General features: G+C 42.7%; 1 protein-coding gene across 3 annotated transcripts in view; it reads left to right on the top strand.

Annotated features, from left to right (window-relative positions):
• LOC126558309 (protein similar) overlaps positions 1-13,653 on the top strand; it is a 116,267-nt gene that overhangs the window by 35,738 nt on the left and 66,876 nt on the right. For 2 of the 3 annotated variants that reach the window (XM_050214304.1, XM_050214303.1), the window contains exon 6: positions 983-1,124. In XM_050214304.1, the coding sequence (XP_050070261.1) occupies positions 983-1,124 (142 nt within the window). Of the gene's footprint in view, positions 1-982; positions 1,129-13,653 lie in introns of those variants that run through there. The other variant, XM_050214302.1, reaches the window with a different exon arrangement.

Here is a 13,653-nt window from a genome sequence, read left to right as displayed (position 1 = left end):
AAAACTTATCATGTTGTCAGTAAATAATGGAATTCTTCATTGGAATATGGTGGTTTATCTTAACTAGAAACGAACAGTCATTAGCCGCAAAATTGTTTCATGAAATTAAAGCGGTAGTGTGCGGTTTAAAATACTTGTTCGGTGTTGCTACCTAAAGTTTGATTCCGTGTTAATTACATCTCGGTTTCTTTTGTTCCTCGGCACCGCCACAAAGAGTTCCAAGTGGGAATTCACTTTATATCGCTGCTGGCGTCAAATTAAAAATCTCCCCCAAAAAAACCTAACCACCCAATCGTTGCACGCGAACCCACCGATAACATCACGTGCTTGCATCCCGAAGAGCATCTAATCCGTAGCAAAAGCAGAGCGGAAATCGTCCATTGCATTTGCCAAACGGGAGCAAAGTATGCAGTTAACTACGGAAAGCAGCGGCAAATTAACTAAATGAAAAAGTTTTTCTTTGATTTTCATTCTGCTTCGTGTTTGGTTCGACACTTGGTTTTCCTCCGCGCGCTACTGTGCGTTGGAGCGTTGTATACATTTGGAAATGAGAAAATTTTGCTCCCTCTTGGGTTCTATTTGGATTCGTTTCAAGTTCTATGACCATCGTAAAAATTGGTAAACAGATGAAAAGTTTTCAACAACGTTTTTGGCACTGAGAAGCCATTGTTTGAACTCACTGGAGGAGTTGATGTGCGATTGAATCATGTACCCACAAAGGAAATCGTGCTTGTAATTGCATTACACTGGTCTTTTGTGTTTGATTAGGTCGAAACTCTTAAAGGTAATTAGATGAACGAACATGTTGAGTTGTAGCCTTGTATAAGTATGGATTCGATATTCTTTTTTTTGTTTTTCGATGTTTGATTAGATGAACTAATGTAAAAAAATATTACAGAATGCTAGGAACGAAACATTTAACCAAGTCTTTGAATTTGATTATAATTGGTTTAACCATCTTTCCATATTATTTTTCTTTCAGTCATCAGCAAGGGACAGAGTGAAACATGCCGCTACCGTTTTCTCGCCAAAACTGGTGGTTATGCTTGGGTCGTTACGCAAGCCACCGTCATATACGACAAGCAAAAGCCACACAGTGTTGTATGCGTGAACTACGTCCTAAGGTAGGTGAACTTTGAAATTTTTATTGGTTCGACAATTGCATCGACTGGTAAACAGCGCAACCAGGATTTTTTGATGACAAAATATGAATACTTTTGCGTGCTAATTGTATCATTTGTCATTTACTATGGTTGAGATATTCTCTAAATGATTGCACTTAGGAGTAATCATGATAAGGACAATCAAGACAAACTTATAATTTATTCTATTGCTTTATCTGTCAAATCTGTCACAACAGTCAATATTGAATTTTATGTTATACTTGTGCCTTAAGTGTGCTTCGAATAAACGCATTCAAATTCAAATAAATCTTTTGTCAAAATGTCAGTAACACAAAACCTGGAACATGCAGCAAACAGAAAGATATATCCATATGTTTCCATCTTAAAGCAGCATTTTGAAATCATTCAAGCAATGTAATAGCTTCTTCGTCACTTGCCTTTGCTTAACGTGATGAAAAGATCCCTATTGTCACATAATCCCCATGCCGTGCAGTATTATTCGTCTTCTTCGTTGAGGAAAAAGAAAAATAATTTCCGAACTATATTAGCCCCACACCATAGGCGAACGAACTAAATTTCAATTATGTTTGTGCATTCACCGACAATCATCGGTAAGCCAAGGAATCGCCGCTGTGTGTAGAGCGTCGTGGCGCAGTGCAATGAATGTTGCATTCCAATCCACCTTTCAGCAGACTTACATTTGCTGCAGCATTGTCCATGCGTTACGGCGAGTATTTACTTGGACACTTTTGCCTCGCTGCTTTGTCATCCAAGTATTATGCTTTTTGCCAAGAAACACCACCTCGATATTTGGCACCATTGTGCATTCAATGTCGTTGCACAATCTCGCCCCGGGGTTGGAGATTTGGTAGGGGATTCCTAGCGAAGACAAAGAATCACAATCTAAACCGAGCGAGAGCATAATTTCCGCTAGCGAGAATGCGGTAACTCCGTCGATGTTTGTTCCTTTGTGCGAAAGGCTCGATGCCGGAGAAAGTGTGTGTGTGTGTAGCATGATTGTGTGAGAGTATTTTTCCTCCCTCTTTCCTAAATCTACACGGAACGAAGAAATCAGAAAGTTGCCTTCCGAATCAAAAGGTACAAGCATTGTGCTGAGGCGACCGACGACAACAGGTCTTTCCTGCATCAGGATATGCTCGAATGGCTCAAAACGAGACGGAACAAAGATGATGTCCTTTCGTAAAATAGCTCTTTGTTTGCAATCTGACCCGAAACCCGCCGGGTGAGGAAGATTTGGCTGCAGCCGATTTGCTGTTTCGTTACGTCGCTTTTTCTGCAGCTATGGCATGCCTGATCAACTCGTTACCTTCTTATCAGCTGCGGTTACTAGCTGCTAAGTCTCATATTAGAGCTCAGCGGTTCAAGCTGTACTGCAGAAGGTTCAAGATGCGCTAGACTGTTTATATATTTTTGTTGCAAATCCCTACCGGTACTATCGCTCGGCTTTGCTGCCTCGCCAAGAAGGATCGTTGGCGATGTCTGTGATTTATCCTTCCCTAGGCTCCCATTGAAAATAGATCCTTCTAAATGCATCGTTTATCTTTCATGCTTTGTTATATATTGCGTTTCTCAATAGACGATAATTTTGTTGGTTGATCATGTATTTTTCAACCTGATGATTGGATTCATACCATAAATTCTAAAAACAAAACGCGTTACTGTAATCAAAAATGTCTGTCTTTTTCATCGAAGCACGCTTAATTGTCACAAGTAATTATGATTTATAACCTTATTTCTTATTTCAGCGAAAGTCAAGGTAGGTAATCATTTTTTTATATCTTTTTCTCTCTTCTGCGGTTTATTCATGATTGTTGCTTTTTATAACAACATTCAAATAATGACCATTAAAGTGTCGTAAACCGTGTCTTGATTAAGTCCTTTTGTCCTTCTATTTCTTTCGTTCCCGTGTGCACCGGACGTATGCACTAGCACGTGGTGGCGTGAACATGTTTTACACCTAGATGTGATCATTTGTAAACCCGATCACAGTTTAGGGACGTTTTCGATGCAGTTGTCGTTATAAATCATTCTCTGTGGACACGAAAAATATCTACGAACTTACTATATTCACGAAAAAAAAAAACTAATGGCTAAGGGAAGAAAACATACCAAAAGACTCTTTTTCATTTTTTTGTCACCTTCAACGTGCATGGGGTAGTGGAATTTGCCTTGGAACGTGGGTTTGATGCTATGATCATAATGTTTTTGTTTTACGTTCGCATTCGTGTTATTTTACTTTTTAAAAGTATGTCGCTGAGTTCTTCACCGCTTCAATTAGTGAAGTGTTTGATTTTGTTTATTTATTTTTATAATTTGCTTAAGGATTATCGTTTATCGCTCACGCTGTATCAAATTAAGAAGAACAAACCATGGAATATTTAAAAAAATCATACTTATTTCTTTAACATACGGTTCTTGATTCATCTGCCTCTTTTGAAGTCTGTCGATTACTCAACTTGATAGAGTAAAGGGAAACGATAAGGTACATATTTCTCTGTTTGTTATTAGTAGTTTGCTATCAAGTTATATTTTCAATCTGGTTCGCACTCTTATCAAATGATGAAGTTGTGAGTTTTACTAAACTAATCAACATGGCTTCGTCAAAAGCGCTCTTGAAACAAACATTCTTGGAGCATCACAATCAGCCAACGATTGTAAACAATAAGTACCATAACTGTAAACCACTGCCACGAACATCGGGCATTGCTTTGTGTAAGCTGCAGGTATGTGGCGCCTCCTTATCATGCTGCATCATGTGTGCATAGATCTTCCGTTGGAATGGTTAATTAGAAAGCATTCCACGAGTATGTTAGAAACACGTTAAGAAAACAGATTTCCACAATTATAAACTTTCGAGTAACGATTATGATGTTCATCGCATTCTAAAATAGAAAATCTTTCTCTGTTGTCGTCTATAAACAACTCCCAAACCGATCACCTGACGTTAAGCGTGTTTAAAAAATGTAAGAACGAAAAAAAAAACAAGTCCAACATTTGAGTGTCACGAGAATTTGAATTCTTCTCAAAATTTAGACGTCAAAATGTGCGGCAGCCGGGAGCCATAATAAAATTGTTTTCCGTTCGCTTTCGACCGCACTACGGCTCTAGCTGGTACTCCGAGTTTTTTTTTTTATGGTGCTTTTTTGAACGAACCCTCCACATGGCATGCTTCATCGCGGTTCTATTTTGATTCTGATATTTTATCGGATGATGTTATTTAATGATGTGGTGTTTTTTTTTTGTTTTGCGACGGTCGCATCAACGCTGGCACGTGTAGGTGATTTCTTTTTGTTTTTCGTGTTTAGCTGCCCCATTGATGATTTTCTTATTCGGCCATTCGCGATGGTCACACTCATCCCGCCTCTATTTCACAACGCCGTCGCCACTTTTGTCGCCGCTCGGAACTCGGTTGACCACATGGCACCATTGCAATCAATTAACCCGAATCAAGCAAAATCTACCGAGTAAATACAACTCAACGAAACGAAACATAAAATGGCTTATGGGACGGCACAGCACAGCAAGTGGTTGTGGTGCGTTTTGAAACCAGATTGGTCGATTGTATTTTCTCGACCGAACCGAAAAAACACATCCTATTTCCCCTTGCGATCATGAACAACACAAACACCAGTGGCAGATCATGTTGGTTGCCATGGCGGTGCCAAACTTAACGCGCTCATCCCGGTGATCCCAGAAGCACTGTGAAATTTTAGCGACGAGCCCCTTTTCAACAAGCAGTGTTTGGGGTTTCAAAAATTTGGCATGATTGTGATAATCGTCATGGGCCGGACACTACTTTATCCGACGATGATTATAATACAAACACACCTTCTCGTGTAGTATTCGAATGAAAGTGAAAACAAGGAACTATTAATTAGCCTTCTAGCTCTAAAAAAACGAAAGTTAAAGACATCATTTGTTGACGAAAATTACACTGCAAACCTCATCTGCAAGCCAAAGCTGTCAAAAGTAGTGAAATAATTTATTGCTCAGCTGCAGAGGATCGTTGTTGATATGCTCGTTAAGTGTTCTACGGTTAAGCGTATTGTCATTGTATCGTTCGATCTTTTTTTTTTTTTTTTTGCTCTTCTACTCTCACATGCATCGTTTGTGGAGGGTTTCTATTTCATCTTTTGTCGCATGATCGCATGACTAGCACGTTAGAGTTATATATTTAGAGCGCTCTCATATTATGAAAGAGGACACAATGCTCACATTTATGGTTGAACGCCCTAAACAGAGCAGCGCCGGTCGATTCTAGAGACACGTGTAAAAGGACTACGAGTTGCGTACGAACCGGATTACGTTGGTTTTTCCTTGTTGTTGAAGAGAATACTAAAAACAAGGTTTAAACTGCTTGAATGAATGTATGGGTGCGCGTGCAGCAATCTGCTAGGGTTACACAAGTGAGACGATGGATGTGGGACGGTGGGACAACCAAGTAAAATAGTGTTGACTCGAAATTACGATTTGGCGGTAGAGGGATGAGAATCTACAGAGCTATTCAATTTCGATGGATGGTCTGTGTCATACGATAAAGCTGTCATATGGGAACTATTTTTGTATTTCATTTATATATTGTGATTGTGATCACATCAAAGGGATAACACGCGGTAGTGTGAGGATTCACACTACCAATTGTATCCATATGAAAAGTATTTTTATTCAGTTGCATTACATTCTGATTGTATTAGCTCAAACGCATATGCTATATGAATAAATTGAATATATTTGTACATTATTTCAAATGACTACTTACTTACTTATCAGAATCAGAATCCGGAACCGCTCATCGTCCCGCGCCGTCGTCCGCCAATCCGTTATCCCGGCCTTGATGGCGAATGATTCCACGCCATCCTCCCACCTCAATCTGGGCCTACCACGCCTCTTTTGTCCGTGTGGACGGCCTAAAAGGACTTTCTGAGCATGGTCGTCCGGTGCCATGCGTATAACATGGCCAGCCCATCGGAGCCTGGTCAGCTTAATTCGCTGCACGACGGTGAGGTCGTCATACAGTTTGTACAGCTCGTCGTTGTAGCGGCTCCTCTATTATCCTTCCACACATACGGGGCCAACAATCCTTCTGAGCATCTTCCTCTCGAACGCGGCTAAGAGGGCTTCGTCTGTTTTAGACAGGGTCCATGTCTCAGAAGCGTATGTGAGTACTGGGACTATAAAGGTACAATACAGTCCCAGATTCTACCGTCGCGACAGATTTTTTGGTGACAGAGGTTATATGTTTCCTCAGGCTATAGAATGACCGGCTGGCCGCCAGCATCCTTGCGCGTAACTCCGTCTCAATGCTGTTTTCGGTGCTCACTTTTGTCCAAGAATACGTGAAGTTTTGGACGACTTCAAATTTGCAATCACCCCCACGAAGTTCCAGATTTCTTAGTAGGGCCGCTGATGGTGCCACCATCAGTTTGGTCTTTGCCTCGTTAATCTGCAACCCGAGGTTTTCTGCCGCCTGCTCGATCAATGATGTCTATATCATCAGCGTATGCCAAAGGATCCTGAGAGTTTTCCATCCACCTTCACCTGGCTTGTGACGTTTGAAATAACAAAATTTGTTTAAGTTGCCGGATGCGAACCTTTATCATGAATTCGGTCGTTATCATGAATCGAACAAAAAATACTAACAAATAAAATAAGTTCGTTCTTTACTTACAATTTTCTTGATTACTTTGACGTGCTATCGTCCAGAAAGACGTGTATATATGAATCAAAATTCATAGACACATGACTCCCAGTTATCAATATTGAAGGTCCACAGAGATTTGCAATGTGATAAAAACGAATAGGCTCCTGCCAATGATGTATATGTGATACGTGTTTGGATGTCCGCTGGGCTGAGATGAGGCTTCCATATTTGATGAAATAACGACCTATGTCGTTTACGTCTTTGGCAGACACCCGGAAATGAGTGCGGAAGGAAGCAGTGGGCTTCCATTCTACGCAACCTAACCAAGTTATGAAATCAATACCAAATGAAGAACTGGAGTAAGAAAAACATTCTATTGGCGTAAAGAGTGACACAACTGTCAGAAACATTCGGAACCAAATGCCGACAAAAACTGATATTCGTCACACAATGAATGAATGGCATACAGGGCTACGATGGTGATTTGTATTTTAAGCTATCCTACATTTGCTGTGTATTGGTTTAAATGACTGTTACTTACATGAATCAGTTTGAATCGCAATATGTTCCTTCTGTTTTAACTTTTGTCGGTATGTAAACATAGTAAACCAGTAATTGAAATTAATAATTGTTGATGTTTGTATCAAAAATAATACAAAAGTAATAATGAGATCTAATTTATCTGTTTATTTGCCACGGTATGTCTTGGGTTCATCAAAAAGCTCTTAAGCACCTTTTTGTATTATACGATATAATTGAGTGCAAAATAGTCGACTGTATTTAAGCTAGAGCATTCAAATTAAATCGGAAAGCTAACTAACTACACTCATTAGCATTCCTCCACTCAGCAATGTCAAGACGGCGTGGGCGATGAGTAAATAGCTATCCCAACCGCGACATGCTGCAGCTAAGCAGCAGGTATGCAAATAATGTCAAAATTCCTATGAGCAAGGGGGCTACTAACTACGATCTTTCACATTTCCGTACCATACAGTTAGGTAGTGTTCTTCATATAATTAATGGCTAGCAGTGTTATAATCTATTAATTAGGCTGCGTTTCACACCATCCAACAGTTAGCATGGTACCGGTAGAAGAATGTTGATGATACTGGACCCAAACAAAAGGCCCATGATATCCCATTTTGTACCCTAAAAAAAAGTAATTGACAATACATCTACCATCGTCAGGTCGCCAAGGCTTGGTTTTCTCGTCAATAAATAATGAATGCCTTGGAAGCTAGTGGCATCCACAAGTCTCACCACAAACACGCGAACGTGCGTGCAGCATTGATCAGAAGGGAATGTCTTATTATGCCTGTCTTGCGTGTTGCACATTATTTTTTTTCTATCCGTTGCAAGAAGTCATTGCCATTGTGAAGTTCATAGCGCTTCTTCATACAATTTTGTCCATTTTTTGCCGGAGCGAGAGTTTTTTTTTCAAGCAATCGAATCTGTTACGAAAAACATAGAACAAGTCATGCATTTACAAGCATCTAATGATACAATAGAGTGCTAAGTAAACATCAAAATGAGACGTTTTTTAATAATTGAAAATGTCATGGTTGTAAATAATTAACAACATCAGCATTATTAAACTGACTGGCCTATATTTGAAATGCTCTTATTAATGAACCATTTCATTGTAAGTCAAGACCAAAAAAAAAAAAAAACAAAGCGGCACGTGTCAGTGAACGTTGAACTTAGCTGGATAGAAGATTTTTTGTCAATGATTGTGGTCGTTTCATCCACGTTCTTTCGTTGTTCTTGACCTTCCTAAATGTTGCTCACAGTTTGTGTCGCTTCAGGATGGACAATGATGGAAACAGCGGATCGAAAAAATTTAATCAACAGCCAGCTGAGCCACTTGAACCTGACCCGGTCTCAATTGCGGCCTGTAAAATGCTGACCACAACCAATCGACTGTTTCCATGGTGTGGAACACATAAAATGCTTTTCAAGGTTTATATTAATGGCGAGTTTCGGGTAAGAGAGGACACCATGGTAAAAATAGATTGATTAACGTGTTGATAATGTGGTTCGATCTATTTTAAACGCACTCCAAACCACAGACTGTAATAACAATGTCAGCCGTGCATTGTAGTTTTTTTATATAGTACGCTTATCAACCAATCCATTCACTTTGGTTGCTTGTAAAGAAACGTGTGGGAAGACAATTGTCCCTTTTCGAGTGGACTGTATTAGGAGAAAAAAGGAGGAATTTCGGAGCAAAAGGAGAACACGTCCGTTCGCTCAGTTCACTACTTGATTTCTATGTATTTCCATGTATGTGTGACATTACTGTTCGTTGCCCAAAACCATTCCCAAAAAAACATACCGTTGACACATTATGCCCAGATAGCATAACATCCTCCCCGGCGTTGACACATTATGCCCAGGTGGCATAACATCCTCCCCGGCGTTGAAATAGTATTTCAACTATCAATTTCGTCCAACGGCAGCAAGCAGACTTCTGTAACTGCGCGTTTGAACTCCGCTCCATTCGCCGTTCTAACGGTAACGACACGTGTCACACCGTCGTCTCCGGGGTGTGCAGCTACTATCCTTGCAAGCGGCCAGTGTAGTGGTGGTGTATTCTGGTCTGCTAGTAGTACAAGCGATCCCACCTTGATCTCCTTCCGCTTCAGCCATTTCGACCGATTTTGGAGTTCCGGCAAGTACTCGGCAGTCCACCGTCTCCAGAAGTGTTGCAACATAGATTGCACCAACTGCCATCGTGAGAGACGGTTCTCCTTTAGGATGGAGTAGTCGGGTTCTGGAACAGCTTGCATCTCTCGGCCTATCAGGAAATGTGCCGGGGTGATTGCGGTGTAGTCGGATGGATCGTCTGAGCTCGGTACTAAGGGTCGAGAATTTAGTACCCCTTCTATTTGTGTAAGGGTCGTGTAGAGCTCCTCGTAGGAAAGTTTTCTGTCACCAACAATACGTTTCATGTGGTGCTTAACCTGCTTCACACCAGCCTCCCAGATACCGCCAAAGTGCGGACTTCGCGGTGGTATGAACGACCAGTCAATACCGTTGTCGGCACAATAGTTGATGATCTTCTTCGTGGTGCACTCTTTCTTGAACATAAGCCAAAGCTCGTGCAGCTCCGTTTTGGCTCCGACAAAGTTGGTTGCATTGTCAGATCGTATCGATTTCGGGTACCCTCGTCGACTGGTAAACCGCCGCAAGCTTGCAAGGAACGCGTCTGTCGTCAAGTCCGAGACCAATTCCAAGTGTATGGCTCGAGTCTGCAGGCATACGAACAGGCACACATAGGCTTTCGTGATCTGCGGCTTGCGAGAGGTCGATGACTTGATGGAGAAAGGACCTGCATAGTCTACACCGGTATCCGAAAAAACGGGGGCTGGCTGGACACGATACGATGGTAAATCACCCATCATTTGCGTTGTCTTAAACGGGTTCGCCTTGAAACAGACGATGCATTTTCGTGTCACCTTACGGATAGTGCTCTTCACGTTCAACGGCCAGTACCGTTGACGTACAACTGCAAGCAGGCCTCTTTGCCCGATGTGCAAGTTGTTAATGTGTAACTGACGAACAAGTGCCTCGGTGACAGGATGCTTAGCCGGCAACAGCATCTGATGCCGACTATCGTAGGGTATGATGGCTCGCTTGATTCTTCCACCAACTCGTATGATACCATCATCTGGATCCAAAAACGCCTTTAGTCCATTGAGTCGACAATTTGTATTCGAATCGTCCATTAGAGCGAGGATTTCTTGTTGAAAGGCCTCTCGCTGAACCATTCGTATAATTACGTGTGTCGCTGTACGTAATTCTGTTGCTGTGAGTTGACCTTTTATCACCTCCCCTTTGCGTGATTTGATAAACCTAGCGAGACGCACCAAGTAAGCCATACTCCTAACCATTTTCGTGAAACTTCCCAACTTCTCAAAGATTGGGAAACGCTCAACAGGAACGGTAGTGGCCAACGCCACTCCAGCTCGCATTTCCGGCAGCTCGTTGTCCGGAATTTCCGTATAGTCCGCCTTCTTGACGATGGGTTGTAGTGGCCGAGGCTGCCACCACATCGTAGACTTCATCAATTTCTTCGGTGTGACTCCACGTGAAATCAAATCGGCCGGATTATCGTAAGTGGAAATATAATGCCAAAGGAATGATAGGCTGAGTTGTTGGATTTCACTTACCCGATTTGATACGTACGTTTGCAACAGGTCAGGGGACTTCTTGAGCCAACACAACACGATTTTTGAATCGCTCCAGAGATGAACAGATTCAAATCCAAGCTCCGTAGCGTCCAGGAACTTCACAACCATTCTAGCAAGTAACAATGCCGCCATCAGTTCAGCTCGAGGGGTCGTGAGGGCCTTCTGCTTCGGATTCCGTTTCTTCGGTAGGATTCGAGATTTGCTGCAGATCAATTGCATCTTGGGCTCCTCATTCGAGAAAGAACCCTGCATGTACAAACAGGCACCATAAGCTTGATCAGATGCGTCGGCGAACCCTTGCAGTTCTAGCTTGAGCACATTCTTCCAGGAAATCCATCTCGGAACTTGAACTTCCCTCAGCGCTGTCATCTCAGTTCGGAAATTTCGCCACTTCTCATTAACTTCGGTAGGAACTGTGTCATCCCAATCTATCCGAAGTTCGCCGACTTCACGTAAAATCAGCTTCGCGTAGGTGATAACTGGCCCAAAAAATCCAAGCGGGTCGAAAATCTTGGCCAGTTGACTCAGGAGCCTTCGCCGAGTCATTTCTTGTGAGTGGTCGAAATCAGGAACAGACACCGAAAACCAATCCTCAAGCGGATTCCATGTAACACCCAAAGTCTTCACTGTCGTCTTGGAGGTGTTGTCTGTAACTTCGAAAGAAGTTCCTCTAAGTTCTTCTGCTACTCCTGCAACGATATCAGGATGATTAGCACACCATTTATGAGCACTGAAACAAGCATTCTTTAGCAGTTTTGTCAAATCTCGTTGAAGTTGGCATGCCTCAGCAAGTGTATCAGCTCCCGTTAACGTATCGTCCATGTATGTTCCCTTGTTAACTACTTCGGCAGCCCTCGGGAGCTCGCCCTGATGATCGTTAGCTGCCTGCTTAAGCGCCATGGTTGCTTGGAACGGGGAAGGTCCCAATTCATAGGTAACAGTGAGCAGCTCTTGTACTGTTAGTGGATCGTTCCGGTTGTACCTCCAAAAGATTCGCTGGTACCTCGTGTCTTCCGGATGGACCCTCACCTGACGAAACATCTTCGGAATGTCCAGTGTGAAAACGTACTGGAACCCTCTAAAACGAAGAAGAATTGCAGTGAGATCGTTTTGGACTGTTGGTCCAGTCATTAAAACGTCGTTGATGGATACACCCGTCGACGTCTTTGCTGATCCATCAAACACGACTCGTAGTTTAGTTGTAGAGCTCGAAGGTCTCAGCACGCAGTGGTGAGGTAGATAGAACACCGACCCTGGGTCCTCGTTTGGTGCTTCCACAATCTCACGCATGTGTCCTAGTTGCTCGTACTCTCGGATGAACTGTGAGTACTGTTCCTTCAGGTCGGGCTGCTTTTCGAGTTTTCGCTCCAGCGCCAGAAATCGTCGCAGTGCCATTTCACGCGAGTCGCCAAGCTCGCATTTACGTTCGTTGAAAGGGTGTCGGACCACATACCGACCCTCCTTCGTTCGCTCGTGTGTGCGTTGAAAATGTTCCAAACACACCTCGTCGTCCGCCTTCGGAGAAGGGCGGAGCTCGTCGCAGGATTCTACCTTGTAGAAGTTCCTCAGTAGTTCCGTAAGCGGCTCATCATCCGTAGTGTTGCAAAGTGTACGTGCAATGATAGTCGTGTCGCTCCTAATCACACCGCCAGCAATCCAACCTAGTTTCGTATTTTGCAGCACAAGTCGATTGGAACCAAGATCGCATCGGCCATCTTGCATTAGATCCCAGAACGATTCAGCGCCAATTAACATATCGACAGGTCCTCTTCTGTTGAAGGTAGGGTCGGCCAGCACCTGTTCGCTCGAGATGGGCCACTGTGATATATCAAAAGACTTGGACGGAAGCTCACCAGTAATTCGTGGGGTCACTAAGAATTCAATTTCCGCTACGATGTCACCAGCACGAGACCTAATCGTTGTGTGCAGTTTACGGCTTAAACGGGTTTTGTTACCGTTCAAACTATTTGCTATGACGTCAGTGGATTCCATTCTCAAAGAAAGAAGATTAGCAAAGCGTTCAGTAACAAAATTCATTTGTGAAGCCGAATCCAGAATCGCTCGGCACGGGTAAGGAGTATTACGCAAACCGTCTACTAATACCACTGCGGTCGAGAGAACAGTTTGTCTCTCAGGATACATTTCCTTGGTGCATAGAGTTGTCGGTGGTTCAGCAGGCAAGTTTGGATTCTCTGCTAACGCTGTTGGCGCTACACGATCGGGAACATGGCTTGAACGATCTTCATGGAGTAAGCTATGATGCTTCTTGCCGCATCGACGGCAAGAACCTGACCGACATGTGCGGATGCGATGACCATTCGACAGGCAGTTGAAGCAAGCGCCAGATCTTTTCACAACGTCAATCCTTTCGCTAACACTCTTACTCTTAAAACGTTCGCAGTTTCTAAGTTCATGAAACTCACTGCACACTGTACATTTCGCTTGCTGATTGGAATCGCTAACAACCAATGTTTTTGTCACTGTTTTTGGTTTAATAGATTCCGTCGATGATTTCACGCCTATGTCGACCATCTCGGAAATTCTGCACTGTTCTTCCAAAAACTCTACTAATGCGGCGTACGATGAGCACACGTTCTTCTTTTGCTTCGTTTCCCAAGCAACCTGTAACTTCTTGTCCATCTTTCCTGTTATGAGCTTCACTAACATTTGTTCA

The sequence above is a fragment of the Anopheles maculipalpis genome, chromosome 2RL (genome assembly GCF_943734695.1).
Source record: "Anopheles maculipalpis chromosome 2RL, idAnoMacuDA_375_x, whole genome shotgun sequence".
Lineage (NCBI taxonomy): Eukaryota > Metazoa > Arthropoda > Insecta > Diptera > Culicidae > Anopheles > Anopheles maculipalpis.
The sequence above is the reverse complement of the archived record's forward strand: the minus strand, read 5'-3'. Positions and strand labels throughout refer to the sequence as shown.